Source organism: Anser anser (assembly GCF_964211835.1).
Source record: "Anser anser genome assembly, chromosome: 4".
NCBI lineage: Eukaryota > Metazoa > Chordata > Aves > Anseriformes > Anatidae > Anser > Anser anser.
In genome coordinates, this window is record NC_139724.1 from 46,268,203 (window position 1) to 46,286,350 (window position 18,148).

Genomic DNA, 18,148 nt, shown 5'->3' on the forward strand with positions numbered 1-18,148 from the left:
GACATGGCACACTTGTTTGAAATGTTTAAAACTTAAATCCAGCTCCAACTGAGCTGCAACACCCACCCCACCGCTCTTGTTACTGGCCAGCAGAAGCTTGGCTGCAGTTTCCCAGCACAGCACGTACTTGCAGTGCAAACTTGCAGGGGACTGCAAGAAACAATTGGCATCTTGTTTACACAGGGAATATCTACCTCACCATACAGGTGGCTTAAGCCACTCGGCATTATTTCTGCTCTTAGCCTTTGAAAAATGCATGCAGATGCGTTCAGAATCCTTGAAATGTAAACATCTCAGTGTAAATGTTAAGCAGGGATTTTTCATGAACCATGCGAGATCAACATACCCTTGTATCTCTGAAGCAAGATAAAGCTGCCCCACTGTAATCCAGGTTCAAACTCTCCAAGTTGCACTTCATCAAGACACATTTTAATAAATTAATGTTTATTGAAAATATCACAGTAGCCTCTATTTTGCTCAGTTTCCCCTGTGCAAAATTAAGCTATTTAACATGTAAATTGTTATAACAGATTTGCAAGCAGCTTCATAAAATGAAAGACCAAATACACTTATAATAGGATCAGACTCTTTAATCTGGTGGATAAGGAACAGTGGGGTGCAGGGGAAGAATCTGTTTTAGGGTCTGATACACAACCTATCTTTTTGTTTTCACACATACATCTGTTATTAAAAGCCGCTGTTTAGCAGTATAACATGCATCTAAAAACTGACAATACGGGGTATCATCCATTAAATACACTATTTGTAGACCAATCATTAAGGATGAGGAAACGATTAAAATAAAAAGAAAAGCACCAGGGCTCCAAGGCCCGCCTAAAATATTCTGCAGGGAGAGTGTAATGCCATTTGTCAGCGCTCTACTGCAACATGCCGTGAGGACTAGCGTTTGGTCCGTTTCTTGCATGTTTGCTGTAGAAATGCACTTCTTTGGATAAGCCTCCATCGCGGGCTTTGCAAGTGCAGGGTTTCTTCAGACACCCAACTTATTGGCCTGGGTGAGGACAACTTTCAGAACGGGCATGAAAGCCGAGGTCTCACTGAAGTTGCTGGTGCTGACTATGTGCGTGTGGATGTTCAGTCCTTCCATGTAGTTGCGGGTTTCGATGCTCTTCACAATGTTGTGCAAGCCGCTGATGATGGTTGGAGAGAGCTGTAAGGAAGCCAGACAAGGCAGCTCAGCACGGAGAAAAAGTAACAGTGCTAGAACAACTTAAGTTCTGAAAAAGTAACAGTGCTAGCTAGTCCTGAGTGCAATCTCTGGCCCTCAAGGAGGTGCAGGAATTAGGTCCTTGATTTAAGGATAGCAACCTTTGGAGGTGCTCCACCCTGGGCACAGCTGCTGGCAAGTGCGACAGCAGCTTTCAGGCAGAAGATAGCACTACATACATACTAAGAGATATAAAGCCAGTCTGTTATTCTACCACAGACCTTCTGGAAACCTTTGGAAAACACACCAGATCTTCAAACTTCTGACTTCCAATCAAGTCTGTGAGCCTTGGATGTCTGCAACTTTTTTTTTTTTTTTGACTCCAGGTTGCATGGATCTTAGATTCCCTACTGGGAGTGGGGAAACTGTTGTCCGATTCTGCCAGCTTGGGACTGGGACCCTCCTGACACAATCCCCCTACTGCCTACTGCAAGGGGCTCTGCCCTCAGTCCCTGCACAGGGCCATAAACACTGTGACCCCACAACACTGCCAAGTCTGCACAGGCACATCTGAAGCACGCTTGCGGAAATGAACAGTCAGTGGCTACATACTGCAAAGGGGGCCACGCCAATTCCTAGCCATAGCCTGCAGTATCCGATGGAGGGTGAAATGTTAAAAAAAAAAAAACCACAAAACACAAACTTACTGTCTGTTCCCTAAGTTTATCGTATAGACATTCAAGGCGTTTATTCGCATCATCTAGTTTTCTTTTGGTTTGCTGCAAAAGAAAAACACATTAAAAACTAGCAACAGCAAGGACACCATTCTGAGCTGATTCCACTGCAAAGAAGTCCGTGTAACCCATCAAATTCCTTGGCTGAAAATATTTTGTTAACACAATTTTAACTCTTCTCTGTACTTTTCTCCCCTGGTTTTGCTAGGTAAGACCAGATGATATGACTGCAGTTCTCCACCTACAACTGTTCTCATGATCTATCAGGTATAGTAAGCTTTACAGGTACATCCAAAGGGACACCTGCAAACCCCGCAGATATAGCTGGTGTGCCAAGTGACAAAAGCAGCAGGAGCATTGTTTTATGGTTCACTGGCAAAGCACTGTAACAGTTGGAAAAAATATTACTGGAATTAAATATCTAATGATGTCACAGAGAGCTTAGGGGCACATGCAGTCATTGAAGCCTGAGTATGCACAATTCCATTATCATTTACAGCAAATTCTAGCTGTATTTTTCATTATATGACTAGTAAAACCAAAAACTTGTTTATAAGTTTTCACTGTCAACAGAAAAACTAATAGCATAACCGTAACTGTTCTTAAAGATTCTTTCTGCTTCCATGATAGTGAACCACCCACTGGTGTCTCTGGGATGACCTTGCCACAAAAGACTATTAAAATAATCCCATTAAATTTCACATGGAGTGCCACTGCAACTGCTAGGGAAACGCATTTTTTTCCACTTGTTTTTACAAACAGCTACGGAAATAAAAGATTTTAGTCCAAAATAACGAGAAACAGCAGAAATAAATCATCCAGGTTACAATTACAAAAGCAAAAAAAAGTAGAAGGTCAATAGCAGTAGAACTGGTATCAGTGCACGTAAGTACTGGAACTTTCTCCTCCATCAGTACACACATCAATACATCTTCATCTAGGGTAGTGCCATCCTGCCTGGCTACTGGGAAATTTTCCCTCGGTTAAGTAATTGCAGAGAGAAAACAGAAGTCAGGGAATGCTCTAGCTCAGGTGTAAAGACAGGCTGGTGGCTGCCTGCTGTGCCAGAAATTAGGGGAAGCTGCTTGGATGGCAAAGGGCATAGAGGAGAACACAGGCCACAGATCTCTCGTGCCACTTGTGCAAGTCCCCTCAGCAGTGGCTATGTTGTCAAGGGACTGAGGCACGTACAGAAAGAGCATGCTAGGAACGGCTAAGGAACGGCCTTTTGGACTTTGTAATGCCCTCGGATACATGACCTTCCTACATTTCTTTCAAAACCTGTGAAAAGATCCATGAGTTTACTTGATTTTACAAATGGCTAAGGAAAGGAAAAATAAATTGCGTTCCATATGCAGCAAGACATCTCTCCAGCCACAGGAAATTAGGCACAAGTTGAAGTTGTTTGTTCTCCTGACTCTCTGCTTCCCATTCCAGCCCTAAGCAGTAACGCTCTTCATGTACCCATTTTCCCCTTTGGTATACAACGACTGAGCAGTGCCTGCGCATGTGCCGACAACGACTGATGGAAACAGTCAGGGCAGTGTTTCTCAGCGCCACGTGCCAGGAACACTCGCTCTGCCTAAGAACAAAGACTGAACAAGAAGCAAGGAAGCAAATTGTGTTGGCTGAGCAGAAAAGCAATCCCTGGGTACAGATGTGAACTGAATGCTTTTGCCTTTGTTGTGTGTCTAGGAGAAGAGGGAAGACTCATTCAAGGAATAAAAGGTCAGAGGGCCCCCTGCAGTATCTGGCTTCTATCCCTCTGTTCTACAAGGTAACTTTTAAAAACAGGATTTTGAGCAATCAAATGCTGTTGAACCTTATGGGCTGCATCCAAAGCAGGGTTTATGGCCTCTAATAAGCTCTGCAAAGGAGGAATCAGGTGAGTCCACCCTGAAACTGTTGCTCTGAGACCCAAGGGGGAAGGAAGTACCTGCAAACATTAAGTCAAAACTAGAGAGCCAGCTGAAATGGTACAGCAGACCTAACGCTAGTGGCGTCGAATGCCCAATATACTCCCACAGCCACGGAGCTCTCTGACAGCTCGGCTCCTGGTAGCACAGAAGAGTGAGTCTGGGCTGCTGACCGAGCACAGGGAGCGCCCTCCTGACGCCCCCAGCCTTCACCATCCACCCTTCAGCACGCAGCAGGCGCGAGGTGAACCGTCAGCATCTGGGCCGCGGGGCAGCGTGTTCTTCACTGACTGCTGGAGATAAATGAGAAGCTTGGAGATGGATGGCTCGCTCAGAACGAACCGACTGCCACAGGATATGTTTTTCCTGTCCAGCTCCAGTGGCTGTGTTACAGCTCATAACCTTCCACTCCTCAGCTACCCGTTGTTTCCTGCAGCGGGTTATCACCAACAAGATCTCCTTGGCTGTGAACAGCACCACTGTGCTCTGCCCATGCTGAGGACAACAAGAAACCACAGCGAAGCTGCTTGGGCAGCTGGGCTGTCAGCAGGGCTGCGCTCTGCCCCCAAATTCCCACATGCCCTTTGGCTTTTCTGCACATTGCTTGTGGCTGCTCAAAGCAGCCTTCTGACGGGCTGTGACAGCCAGCCTAGCTGAAGCTACCAGTGCATGCTCAACACAGGGACACTCTGGGAACACTGCAGAGACTTACTGGATCAGAGGCAGACAGCAGGCACCGCTGGATAAGAGCTTCAAACGTGGTCTTCAGAATCAGGTGCTCCTCAGGGATGGGCTTCTTGGTTATCTTCTCTGTTGGCAGTGCCTGCACGTGCTAAGAAACAGAGCAAGTCAGGCTTCCCAGGTCACTCTGCTACCACACGTCCTTTATAACTAAACCCGGTTGCACTACTAGCCAGCTTGGCACAACTTCTACCTCTTCCCTGCGGGTGCGTGGAGGTGACATGATGAGCATCTGCTGCCACTCCCTCTGGAGAGCAGCGCAGTTGCAAAGGAAACAGCTCGTTACTCCATGTTACTAGTGAATTAACTGCACAGAGAGCAGCTAGGTGGAAGCTACAGGAGCCAAAGGCCATCATGGCACAAAACTAGTGCTTAAGAACTCTGCAGAGCACGCCTGAAGTACAGCAAGCCTCCCATCCCACAGGCCTCTGCTGACATCCAAACCCCCAGCGCCAAACAGCGGGGTCACGTTACCTGGATGGCGTTGCCAATTGGGGCCCCCGGAGCCCCCTCGGTGCTGGGTTTGGAGACAGCAGGAGGAACGATGCACGGCCCCAGGGGCTGGGGGGCAGGCGGGTAGGGGCCCTGCAGCGCCGGCTGCCCCGCGGGGAGCTGCGGAGCCTGGAAGCTGGGAGCGCCCGCGGGCGGTGCCGGAGCCTGCTGCATCTGAGACTGCGGGTCTGCCAGCGGGGTCATGATGGGCGACGTGATGGGGACAGGGGGCATGAAGTTATCGGGGACCTGGGGAAGAAGGAACAGCGTCAACACTGCTGGTGGCAGAGCACAGCATCCAGCTCCCACCGACTTCCCCACGCCAGCACCTGGGAGCTCGGCCAGGTGGGGTGCTGAGCCCCTGCGGTACAGGGTGATACCCCACATCGATGGCGATACAGAATCCCCTTCCTCTGGTGGCAGCTGCATGCAAAGAACCACCTACATCTATATCCGTTCTTACCATTGGTCATTATATTTAGATTTTTGTGTCTTGCTTTCCAGACTACTTTTCTGCCCATGCAGTACGTAGGTCACAGCTAGCAACACGCACCGAGAAAGCTTCTGAAAGGCTATCAAGCTTCTGGCAAACAGGTTTTCACTGAGAGATTATGAGCGCAGTTCAGATTTGTCCCTGAGCATCAGCCAGTCTTTACTTGTGGATATTTTGGAAACATTTGGTAGAGAGAAGAGACAAGAAAATGAGCTGCTAGTCTCTGCTACAAATCTCCTGGGAATCCAAACGAAAAGGAGAGCTCCCATGCCTATAAGCACGTTTCTTTGGGTGCGCACAGAGAAAATGAACTATTACAGAACACTGAACGCGACCCTGAAGGAATGATGCCAGAACTAATCTAGTGGTTTGCGAAAGCAAGAAACATATTCCCGTTACTGCATCACCACCACTTATAAATACACTGAATCACAATGGTAGACTTTTGAGAGCAAAACAGTAAATCCTTAGTTATGGAGAAAACAGTTGAAAACTATTCTGTTGGATGAAATGCGAGACAGTCCCGCTTTTTTACGATAGCCTATGTAGTGTCATTTTGTAATAGCCCATCTCTACCTCACGCAGCGGACATGAACATAACAAGCGTACAAACATTTCGGACATGGTTGCTCAACACTCACCTGGGCAGTGGGACTAAACACGGCTCCTCCTTTGGAGGGGAGCCGACCCCCAAGCCCCGGCTGTGGCAGAAATTGTGGCCGTGATGCGCACACAGCAGCAGCAAAGGCCCTGTTCACAGAAGGATTTTTCTCAAGCCCTCAGGTCTGGCAGTTGTTCTCATGACAACTCTTCCCCTCCTACCCAAGAACCTGAAGGCCTGAAAGGCAGCACGCTGCCTGTAGGACATGTCCCAGCACTGGGGGCAGCCAGGAGCACTCAAAACACCCCTGGACCGTCCTCCAACAGCTTCAAAACCAGCTGCAGAGACCAGAACCCCAGGCTCACAGGAGACTTCTGCTCTCGCCTTGGCACAGACCTTATCTTGCCTGCTCCAGCTTTTTTTCCTTGTGACAAACACTTCACATACTCCAGGCTGTCTTGCTTCCCAACAGCACCTGCAAGTGATGCTGACTGCTGGGGAGATAGGCAAGACGAAAGCAGCACCAGGGGATGAAAAGGCTCACTCTGCTCTATGCCAACCATCCCCAGTTATTTTGTCCTGCTACGATCTAAATTGTTTTTACAGAACTACATTGTCTGTACCACAAAAATTATCTTACTTTTAGCAGATCTCTCAGGGTCCACCCCTTAATCAGGACAAATTTCTTTCAGCTCCAGCATCGTCAGTAATCTATAACAATTTGCACAGCCTCATCATTTTGCTTAAGTATCATCCCTGGAAAAACTCATCTGCTTTACTGCAATGAACATAGTTCAAGGTATTCTCTTCATTCAAACCAGAATCAATGCTGTTATCAACAACAGCAACTCTAGCACAAAATCACCATCTCTAGAGGCCTAACCATTTTGAGAGAGATACCACATAGTGCAAACGCATGAAGGCCATGTTCTGTTCACAAGGCGTGGCCTTAGTTTGCAGCTAACCCTTCTTTTTCGTTCTCCTGCCAACAAGCTTCCCAAGAGCAGGTTAAATTACTGCTTTTGAAATGGTCAGCACTCAATTGTTTCGAGGCAGGACTTCCCAGACTGAATACCTTTTTCTTCTTCGCAGCCCTGTTCAGGGCAGGAGGGTCATTCCAGCCGTTCTGAGGCCCTGGGACAGAAAGAAAACAGAGACCGTGAGTACCTCAGAGACGGTGCTGCCTCTGAGCCCAGCCAGGCTGGCTCCCTGCCGCAGCTCTACCAGCAGAGCCTCTTTTTTAAATAGCACGTCTCTTGCCAGATAACTGCTTTAAACAGATGGACCCTGTGAAAAGGCAGGCACTTGCCTACCGTGGCCAAAACACAGCTCTGCCACACAGACCGCCTGTGTTAAGACAACGTGACGGTTACCTGCGAAGGTTTCTCCTACCCATATGACATTAGTCATCGGTACTTTTTTCATACATGTTCCCCAGCAACACAACACGGTAATTACAGGCATAAGAGGCAAGGGGAGCCTTAAACATTTCCAGCCCAGATCACCCAGCCACCGCGGAGACACACGGAGCCATAAAGCCAGGTTTCCCCCGCCAGCGATAGCAGGTTTATGGGTGCTTTGCGCCCTGCAAGCAGAGCAGAGCTGCTGGATCAAGGTGACCAAATCTAGCCTGGTCCAACACGGCCAATTTGTTCTGAGCTGAAGAACAACAGAGGACGTCTGAGCAGATTCACTCCCAGGCCGGGGCTGTGTTCTGTGCCAAACCTTTTGCTCCTCAAGCACAGCACGCTCAGCGTTAGCGCGTTAGACATGGGTCCCGTCTCAGCGCAGAGCACGTGCCATCGGGACCACAGCATTTTCTGTCAGCTTTACCGTGGGCTCGACAAGCCATCAGGATTTATTGCACAAAGCCACAAAAAGCCCAAACCAACCCCTTGCCCAATGGACTTTTTCACCACAGCGTTTTTCACTTAGCAAATGATCAATTCACCTCAGACAGCAGAACATAACACCACTGCAGAATTCGTTTAAGCGATCTGAAATTTCGTTTTCTCCTGTGCTTTTGTTGAACAAGTTTCACATCCAGAGCACATTGGTGGGGTAAATAAAAAACAAATTAAACCCCCTTTCACATCTGGTTTCTTGTGAACCAAAGGCAGTACCAGCGTCCCTGGGGCTCTGCTCCTCCCTATCGCCAAAATCCCTTCCCAGAGTATTTCTGATACAGGAAGTCTAACTTCTGCAGTGCTGATAGTGCTAGCACATTAAGAAAACCTCCCAGTCTGATATTAATTTCCTGGAATAATTTGCTTTAAAAAAAAAAAAAAAAGGCAAAACAGCATTTGATTCTGTGGTTAAAAACTCCGGATATGTTGTTATTGGTTTTAATTAAGGAATTAAAGTTTGACTTGATTAAATTGTAATTGGCAAACAGCATTGCACTTAATGTTCTCCGAGAAACGTATGCATTATTGATGTTTGTTCAATTAATTTCACGTAGTGGCTGTAATCATTTTCAGCGTAAGAGGTACCTAGTTCACCTGCCAGGGGAGAGGCCTGGTCTTGAGCTGGTAGGTTTTCTGCAGATAAAACGCAAAGAGAACCAAAAAAAAAAAAGTTTTTCTTCAAAACTAGTAAGACAATCTGCCTGTAATTTTAAATGAGCGATTTAGTTTCAATAAGCATGAGAAGTCAGGAGAAAAACGCCTAACTTAATTAAAATGTCAATTGAAAGACAGGAGTCATTTGACCAACCCACCCTGTGAAATTGCTTTTGTCTGTCTACCCCGAAAACAAATCCCTTCCTCTCGCCATGCAGTAAAACAGTGTTTCTAGTCACTTCTAAGAGAAGTTGCGGAGTCCTGGCCCACTTCTTTATCTCTTCCTGTGTTATCATCTTCTATTCCTGCAGGCCAGCACAACTGACAGACCATTACTCTTAGCAACCATCTTCTCACCATCACTTTACCATTGCAGAAAGTTTTTCAGGAGATGTTTTGAGGGTTTGACTTCAAGGTGGATGTCACCTACTTTCCTGAGTCAAGGCTCTCGTCTGTACCTTGGAGATGCAGGAGCCTTACACCTGTGCGAAAAGATGCTCTGCCTGCTGGCCAAGCAACAAACCCAGATGGCACCACAGAGCCAACACATTGTTCACCATTTCCAAGAGAAGAGAAACACCAGGATTTAACAATTCTTGCCCCTGATGTTGGTCTGATGTGCTTGTAGCTCTGCTGCAAACATGTCCCTTAGCTCACAATATGAACAAGATTCAAGACTCTGAAAACTACAACTCCCTTCAAAGCAGGTTCAAAGAGAGATGCTGAAAATGAAAATAAAGATGGGCTTAGTTGCTGACTGGAGCTCTAAGTATGGCTTGACATCCTAAGTTTGTATACACTTGCAAAAAATCTGAGATCTTAATAGAACTGTTTATTTTTAAGTGCATCTCTAAACCCAAACCAGTTCACAGGCTGGGTGCTATTCAAGACTCCAAATTTCAGATCATTTTCCCAGCCACCCTTAATGAATCGCATTTGCAAAGTGAAACCTGATGTTCCTGGACCAGACCACCACAAAACCCAGAAGCACAGCACTCCAAAGCCATGACCAGCGCAGCTACATGCTTTGCATCACAACAGACAGAGTTACAGCTAAGATTTATTGCTGCAGTTCTGGGGGATCTTATACCAAGGCACCTTGCCCTGAGCAGTGTTGCTTTTCTGGAAGACGTGTTGCTGGCGAAGCATATAAAGCCTAGACACACTAATTGCAGCATTTACGCAGCAAGTTTTTTTTTCCCCTTCCTATTTATGTGTTTTTTGAAAGGAGTAATGTATAAATGAGAAGCAGACAGAGCGTGCTTGTTGGGTACCTCTACCTTCTCGGCAGCTCTCTAGCTGCAGGCAGCGGCTGCGTGCCAGTAGCCCGGTCCCGGCACACGTCGCAGTGCCCTGAAGCCCACCCCTGCCACACAGCCCTGGAAATCACACTCCAGCTGGGTTCCTGAGGGCCTGGCGCCTCGTGCCAGCTGCCTTCTCCCCACGGCTATGGGGAGAAATGCAAACAGCGCTGGCGGTTTCTCCGAACAATGTACAAAAAGCACAGCACAGTCAGCTCTTCAGTTTGGAAGGAAACATGGCAAAGCAACGCTGATCATGACTACTTCAACTTCCCTTCTATTACAGTGGCCGAGGACAGATGTGTGAGACCGCAGCCGATGTGAATTGCACAAGGGTGTTACAAATAGGCCGCTGTCATCCTTGCTGTCCGTTGTTTCTACTGCTGGGGAAGCCGAGAGCCTCCCCTGCTGAGCACGCACCACGGATCACAGCACCGCGCCGTTAACGCCACAAACCTTGTGAGCGACCACCTCCAACGTGCCTGCCAGTGACGCAAGCACAGTAGTAAAACGGGTAAGAACAAACAGTTTTCTTGCTCTCTGCATCTATTTGGAGGTGCAGGAGCAATGCTGTCTGCATTATTGCGTGCTGCTCCAACCCCTAGGCCCAGGACCCCTTCCAACAACTCTTCCTCTACATTTTCACTAATCCCTCCGGCTTAGAGATTCACGTCTGAGTCGTCCCATAATGAAGGGATGAGGGAGGTCCCAGTAGGGTATCTGCAAGGGTAACAGAGGACACCAAGCGTGGCTGCAGGATGGAGGGAAAACACCTCTTCCCCGCCTCACAGCCCCGAAGGCTGCCCCACTGCGCTCCTTTGTGTTTCTTACTGGATCACATTTCTGCCAAAAACACGTGCCTGTGCGCAAAGGCAGTGTGCTCACGGTGTGCTGCCAGCCTCCAGCAGCACCTACTCACAGGTCTGCTGCCAACGCCAAGGCAAGATGCCTCTTCTGCACTGCGTCACCCCAACGACAGGGAGTCACAGTGGGGTCCTCAGGGCCAGCCAGTCAGCGCCCCTGAAACATCCCTCAGATCCTGCCTAACATCCCCTCTGCTCCTAAGTCTGGTCCTCGACTCTCCAGCTGGACCCCTGGACGTGAAGCACGTTTCCTGCAAGGCCCGACGTACACCAAGCTGCTGTTTTAACAGGGCTGCCAGCCAAGAGACAGATTTGTTAAACTCAGCAAGGTCAGTGTCCCACAGCAAGCACAAATACATTCCGGCAGTCCCGAGGGCCGCCAGGAGACATCGCTCCTCACCTTGGTGTGTGCTCAAACATGCTCTTAGGGCCAGCCACGCACAGCTGCTTCTGATTAACATTTGGGAAAGAGGCCATGTAAAAGCATTTCTAAATCACTTCCGATTATCTTTTAAGGCATTGACGGCTACAGCAAACCCCATTGTGCTACGTGGCTAGGGGAAAAAAAGAAAAGTGAGCTGATGCCACAGGAAATGCCATTTGAATTAAACACGCTGCCAGTCCTGGGCTTGACCTGCTGCTCACAAAACAGGGACAAGCTGACCAATTCCATTTGCAGAAGCGTTCTGCGAGAATAACTGGGACTTGCTCTGCAGCAATTATGAGAACTCGCTCATTTTTCTCTTTCGCTCAGCAGGTGGCAGGTTTTGGTGCCAGCCTCAGGAGGTTAATGCTGCGCCACCACCCATCCGCTGGATACGACAGCCTCCTAAGGAGGCGATGCTGGAGCACCACGTCCTGGGCCAGACGCAAGCTGTGCGCATGCAGGGAGGTCTCGCTGGCACAAGGCAGACCCAACCCGATCAGGAAGCCCTGGCTGCAGCGACACGACCACAGCATCACCAGATGCACAGAGACAATGACACGTGGTTTAGAAATGCTTTCAACTGGCACAAGCCAACTTGGTACAGAGCATTCACAAGGCAGTGTGCACACAGGTATGTGAGTTACCGAGCTAATAAACCCGCCCCCTCCCCGCCTGCCCCCCATCCAAGCGCAGACCTGTTCTCTGGGATGCAGGAAGGTCACTGGCTGCAGGCAGAGTACCTGTTGGTCCAGTAGGCAATGCATAAGCCACAGAAGTTGCTGGAAGTCCTGGCCTGCCATGCTGAAAGGATGCACCAGAAGGAGGGAGGGGGAAGGATGAGGCAGGGTTGGGGCCGGTGGGGGAGGGCTGAGGCTGCCCCGGGTATAGCGGGGTGGGTGCAGGGTGGGCAGGGGCAGAGGGCAGGTAGGGAGGGGTGGTGTTAGTGGCAGGGTTTGGGTAAGAGGCTGAAGCAGGGGCAGAGAGAGGCTGCTGAGGCTGATAGAGAGCTGGTCCCCCCGTTCCGAAAGAGTACTGCTGTGTGGCCTGATACGCTACAAACGGAGAAAAGAAGAGATTCGGTCAGTAATTCAGGACAAAGGGGCACGTTTTCTCTGCTTCCTGCCCCTTCCCCCCTCAGACCAAAGCCTGGCGCTCTCAGCACTGCCAGCCAGCTGAGAACCGCTCCCAACCTCAGCCTCGCACTGGGAGCCAAGGGGGAAGATGGCCTCGGCTGCAGGGAGCCCCCTTCTCCTCCTCCCCTGAGCCACCACGCCGCTCAGCAGGGTTCTGGACCGCTGCAGTCCCCACGGTGCCTCTTGGAAGGGTTTGCATCAACGGCAAGCCTATGCCCAGGAAGTGAACCACATCCTCGGGGAGCCAATGCAAGCTCACAGCCTTTCACCGGGGGCCCCGCAGCTCTTCAACTTCACTGTCTCTTCTCCACCCATCTCTTGAGGTCAACTCAGGAGATTCTGGCCAAAAAGCATCGGACTGGCTTGGTCTAAACCCTCCCAACGCCAAGGAGGGGGCTGGCTGCCCCCAGTAACGTCCCCCATTATCACCTGGCCAGTCCAGCTGGGCGGGAGGGAGAGGGGAGCTGCAGCTACTCACTCTGCGGGTACGCGGGCCGGGCCCCTGCTTGCGAGTACATGCTGTACGCTGAGGACGCGGCTGGCTGCGGCGCGCTGGGGTTAATGGCTCCCGGCATGATGAATCCTGGAGGAGGTGGGTTGTCTCCCTGTGAGACGAGGAAAAAGCATGGGGGGAGGTAGGATTTAGTCAGTGATGGCCAGCAGCGCCGAAGCAGAACCGTAACGAAATCATCAGTTCACAGTAAAGAGGCCTGAAGCCACCTTCCCTGAAAAGCCACCGGCACAGGGGCAAACACTTGCGTGACACAAAGCACAGCCGGCACGTGCAGCGCGACTTCAGCAGCAGCAGAGGAGCACGCAGCTTCCTGCTCGAGGCAGAGCTCCTCACCAGCACTGCCTGCCGCTCAGCGAGTCTGAGAGAGCCCTGCCATCCACGGCTTTCAACTGAATGACTTTCACGTTAACTCTGACGCGTCACAGGACAGAGGAGGGAGAAAAAACATATTGTCACACTTGAAATATCCCATTGTGGGGCAAGGACTGGACTCAGATCACCCTGAGCTACCATGTGAGGCCTGCCAGAGCCACTCATCTGGGTGAAGGTGAAAAAATGAATTTTTTTTTTTAAACAAAAATGTACAACAGAGGATGCAGAGGAGCAAAACCTGCGTACAGTGAAAGCTGCTGCTCCTTCCGCCTATCCGCGCCAGACTGTGTCAAGCACGCAGCCTGCACCGGGGGACTTACGGGGTGGAGCAGGGGCTCAGAGAGGAGTAATGAAGGTTATACCTGTGTGTCAGAGGGACATCCTGCAGGAGGATGGCTGGGAAGGGCAGTGGGAGTTTTGTTACTCCAGGTAGTGACAGTAGGGGCAATTCTAACCTGAATTGAACAAAGAAACACCAATCATGGAAAACAAAACATTAAGAAAGTCTAAAGGGTTTCACAAACCGAGATGCAAAGAAGTGAACAGAGAAAGGTTTGCATGCTGGCACTTCCAACAAAGCCAAAAAAAAAAATCACACAGGAAGGAGAAAAAATGCATTCAAGACTGCTGAAATCACCGTGCACTGGAGCCGAAGTGAATCACAGAGTGAAGATGAAGCACAGTGAAGAGGAAGCTACAAAAGGCTGTGGAGCGAGTGCAGTGTTACATGTGCCAGCGAAGCTGGGTTTGCCCACAACATGACTACTGCTAAGCCCTTTTATCACGTACTCCTATCGCAGAAGCTCCCATCAGGCTACTGCATGGCACTGAGCATCGCTAACCACAGCTGGAAATCACAAATCCTTTGTTACATTCAAACGTACTGCTTCACACAAAGCATTTAAATTGAGCTTCTGATGCATTAAAGAAGGTAAAAACTGAAACTAAGCTCTTGCACAGGCACAAACATCTTAATGCTAACTGCTTCTCCGTGAGCGCAGGCAGAAGGAAAGCTCAAACAACTTCGGTGTGTCTTTCTCTAACCCTGCGCAGTGCCAAGGCCAACGCTGCCATCAGCTGTACAACAGCTGCTGTGAACGTCTGCATAAGGCTTTTAACCCTGGAGTTAGCTAAAACATTTGTCCACCCTCCACCATTTGTGCATTTTTATTTGAAAAAAATGAAAATCGGTGTGAAATCCTCTGCCAAAAGGAAATGGAAGTTTAACGATATGTTCCTATTAGGGACAACAATTACAGAAATGCCGCCTCAAGCTGGAACAAGCCAGTATGACAGAGGGAGTTAGGAGACTCTTATCAAGTAGAGACAGAGCGCTGATGGCATTAAACTAGGATGCTACTTAGTGTCTTTGCTAACTACGGTGCATTGTGCAAATTAATTAAAGCAAGAAGCCTTGGGCCCCTTACCAAGGTGTCAGTCTCCTAATAAGAGAGTGAGCCTGTCTTAAGAAACTGGTAGAAACTGGTCCTGTGGATGGACAAGAGCCAAGGAGTCTGTGCAAAGACAAGAGGTCAACTAGCGGTGACGAGTCAATCTTCATCCCCACGACCCCCGACGACCACCACCAGGATACACTGCGCAAGCGCAGATGGGAGGAGTTTATGGAAATGACTCCTTGGAACTAATTTTAATATGAAGCAGGGACAGGTTATGAATATGTACAGGCTCGTCGTGAAACTTCATGCATACGTAACTCTTTGCTGCATATAACCATGGCAAATTGCTGCATCAGGTGCGCACGACTTTGGTGGGACTACCCCCCGTGCTGCCCAGTGCTGAATAAACATACCTACTTTACAATCTTATTGATTGTGGAGTCTGTTTTCCGCAAGTCAAAAATACCCACTTGCTTAAAAGGGGGGAAAAAAAAAATCAACCAAGAAATAATAAGACTTAAGTATGTAATTTGTTTCCATTCTGGTTCACCAACACATCACTGGGCACCTCTTGGACCTGTCCCTGTCTGTTGCAAGCCCTTCCTGTAGCTCCTGCTGAGCACAAAGCCAAGAGCACAGAGGGCAAATCCCTCAGTGCGCTCCAGGGCCTGTGATACTTGCAGGCTTTTAATCATGTGCTCAGCTTTCTTAAATAATAGCTTGAGGCATTTGGGAGACAGGAGGAGAAATGGGGGACTGTGTTGTGAAAAGCATTGCTAAGCTCATGCCATCTAGAGGCAAGGTGCTGTTTTCCACAGCCAAAAGGGAACCGCAGCATCGCTTCTCATTGCAGCTCATTGCTTACAGGAAGGGAGGTCAGACAGGCAGCGCAGAATAGCCGAGTTCATTATTAGCAGCAATGCATTTAACATCAGATACAATTGTGTTAGCAAGGTAACGCTGTACAAACGGGATGAAGGCTTTGTCCCTTCAGAAGGCTGCCTTGTTAACACCCTCAAGAGAAGGCGAAGGCACCCCCAGTCATTAAGAGGGAGAGAACAAAGCCCACCTCCCCACCTCGTCCCAGCCGTTCTCCCATCCTGCCCGCATTTTTCTGTGCTCCACGTGCAGCGACACGCCTGCGCCTGCACCCGCCTCCTCTGCACATGGCCAAGAGCCACGCCGTGAGTGCAACTCCGCTCTGCAAAAAGCTGTGGCCGGCATCCCGCCTCCTAGCCTGATGAGCGCCATCCTCAGCCTGCAGGTAAAACCAGGGCACCTGCCTCCCCAGTCCTCCTCTTCATCCCGGCACAGCTCCCAGCCCCCACAGTCCCATACTCACCTGGTCTGTCTTCTGGCACAGCTGACGCTCAGCCCAGGCCTGCTACCGTCCCACCTGCTGCCCATGCTACCTACACTCCCCTTAAGCATGGTCAGGAGGGCTTTTCGAACTCATCTTCAAACCCAGGCTACTTGACAAGGTGTGAGGGATATTTCCAGATGAGGAATAAATAAGGCATCTGCACTGATTGAAGAGCGGCACCTATCATTCCCCCCCCAGGTTGCTTGGAAGGTGCATCTTAGAGCCCCAGCGTGGCCCAAGAGAACGGAAAACAAAGTGCCCTCTGCATCATGCTCCAGAACCCAAGCATGATGTCTTGCAGCAACTGCCAAAAACCAATTACCTGTTGGTAATACTGCTGTACTGGGGCCTGAGGCCCTTGCATCTGCCCTGCCACAGGGCCAGCTCGTCCTTTGGGCACAGGCTGTCTGTCGTACGGTGTCTTGACGGCCTCCTGTCTCACCGGCAGCTCCCCTTGAGCTCTGCAAAGCCTGTCCCGTAACAGCACGATGTTTGGCTGCGGACAGAGGACAAGGAAAGAAGGTTAACTGCACTGCCCACCACCCAGTGCATCCCACCGAGCAGCTGACCAGCCACACGCCAACGAGCTGCCTCCAAGAAGCCTGCTCTGCTTTACTGGACTGGAATCCATCTTTCCTGCAGGAGAAAGGCAGCTGCTACTGGGCCAGCCTTACTGCCAGTAAGCCTGCACCTGCTTCCCACCTCAGGCTGCATCGCTCCCAAGCCAGCCTGCCTATTAATACCGGCTGATGGAAGAGGGGAAAATGAAAGAAAGCAAAGAAGCAAGTACCGAGGTACACATGTACCTGGTTTGTACCAGCGATGACAGCCTTGTTGGCAGACAGTGGCTGCAAGGATGAGGCTAAGAAACAAAGATGGAGAAGAACAAGGCCATGCTGCCAGCTCAGCAAGGTCAACAGCCTGACCACCACACTGAGGAGTTTTTCCAAAGGCAGTTTTGCAGGTGAACACTGCACTACACAGAGATCTTTGCTTGCTCAAAGTGTGCCTGTTAACAGTGAGGGGGGAGCAAGAAGCCCAGAGGCCACATACCTGGTTGGTGCTGGCGGGCAGGAAGGTCAGAGCTGCAGCAATGCTGCCCTGGGCAGCCAGGAGGTTGGCGTACTGGCTCATCTTCTCAGCCAGAAGGGCCCCCACAGCATTCGGGTCCACAGCCTGGGTGAGCTGCACAGCCTTGCGCAGGATCACGACTTTCTCTATTAAATCCTAGGAGGTCAGGACAAAGGAAACAAGAAATGAGAACAAGAGCCAACCCATTCCTCAGCAGCCCTACAGGACCCTTCTCACCCGATGAGAAGTCCGGGCCAAGTGCAGGTTTGCTGGATGGACACCCCTGTGCACAATGTGGGACAACAACAGCAAACAGCAACTGTGCACCAAGTGCCTTCAAATGGCAAAGCTGTGTCAGCTACATCTCAATGCCAAAAGAATAAGGTTATTAAACAGGATCTCAGGGCCCTAGCAGCACTGAGCACGTGCACCAGAAGAATATTCTTTTGTAAAAAGTTTTGGTGAGAGCAGTGAGCCTGGATAGAAAGCTTCACACCCATCACCACTGTCAGAGTAGGGCTATTCAAGCTGGGGCGCTTTTTATCTGTTTGCAGCATTTGACTAAGTCAGTTCTTAACCACCTGAATCAAAAGCATCTAACACTTGCCCTGGGAGACTTGTCTATGGCTTTCTGGCTGTTACTGTGAGGATGGTTTTCCCAGTATTCACCAGGAATGCTCCCTGTCTTGCCTTCCTTGTACATCCCCAACTACCAGAGGTGCTCTGGGCTGGGTTTCTACCTAGTGCTAAGTTACAGAAACATGTTCCTGGTAGTTTTCTCATCTTCTCCTATTTTCTTCCTCTAACTACATTATATTGCAAGGTACTACAAATACTCATTTGCCATCATTCAAATCTAATGATGGATTTAAAAGAGTGCACCACAAAGGATTTCAACAATACTTCGCTAATAAGGAGTGTTGACTGACTATTCAGTAATAGACTTGCGTTTGTCCTAACAAATCAGTACTTCAAAAAAGGCAAGTAAAAAAATTATCACA

At 49.5% G+C, this 18,148-nt stretch overlaps 1 protein-coding gene across 17 annotated transcripts in view; it reads right to left on the reverse strand.

Moving 5' to 3' along the window:
* Nucleotides 1-569: 569 nt before the first annotated feature.
* The window catches only part of SEC31A (SEC31 homolog A, COPII coat complex component), a 39,911-nt gene continuing 22,332 nt past the window's right edge, over nucleotides 570-18,148 (reverse strand). For 3 of the 17 annotated variants that reach the window (XM_083835990.1, XM_083835995.1, XM_083835981.1), the window contains 11 exons: nucleotides 17,130-17,303; nucleotides 16,399-16,572; nucleotides 13,679-13,771; nucleotides 12,909-13,035; nucleotides 11,993-12,349; nucleotides 8,638-8,685; nucleotides 7,221-7,279; nucleotides 5,034-5,300; nucleotides 4,531-4,650; nucleotides 1,876-1,947; nucleotides 570-1,171 (listed from right to left, as the gene is read on the reverse strand). In XM_083835990.1, coding sequence (XP_083692116.1) covers nucleotides 992-1,171; nucleotides 1,876-1,947; nucleotides 4,531-4,650; nucleotides 5,034-5,300; nucleotides 7,221-7,279; nucleotides 8,638-8,685; nucleotides 11,993-12,349; nucleotides 12,909-13,035; nucleotides 13,679-13,771; nucleotides 16,399-16,572; nucleotides 17,130-17,303 — 1,671 coding nt within the window. In that variant the 3' untranslated portion in view covers nucleotides 570-991. The remainder of the gene's footprint in view (nucleotides 1,172-1,875; nucleotides 1,948-4,530; nucleotides 4,651-5,033; nucleotides 5,301-7,220; nucleotides 7,280-8,637; nucleotides 8,686-11,992; nucleotides 12,350-12,908; nucleotides 13,036-13,678; nucleotides 13,772-16,398; nucleotides 16,573-17,129; nucleotides 17,304-18,148) is intronic. The other 14 variants (XM_083835986.1, XM_083835984.1, XM_083835985.1 and 11 more) reach the window with 11 other exon arrangements.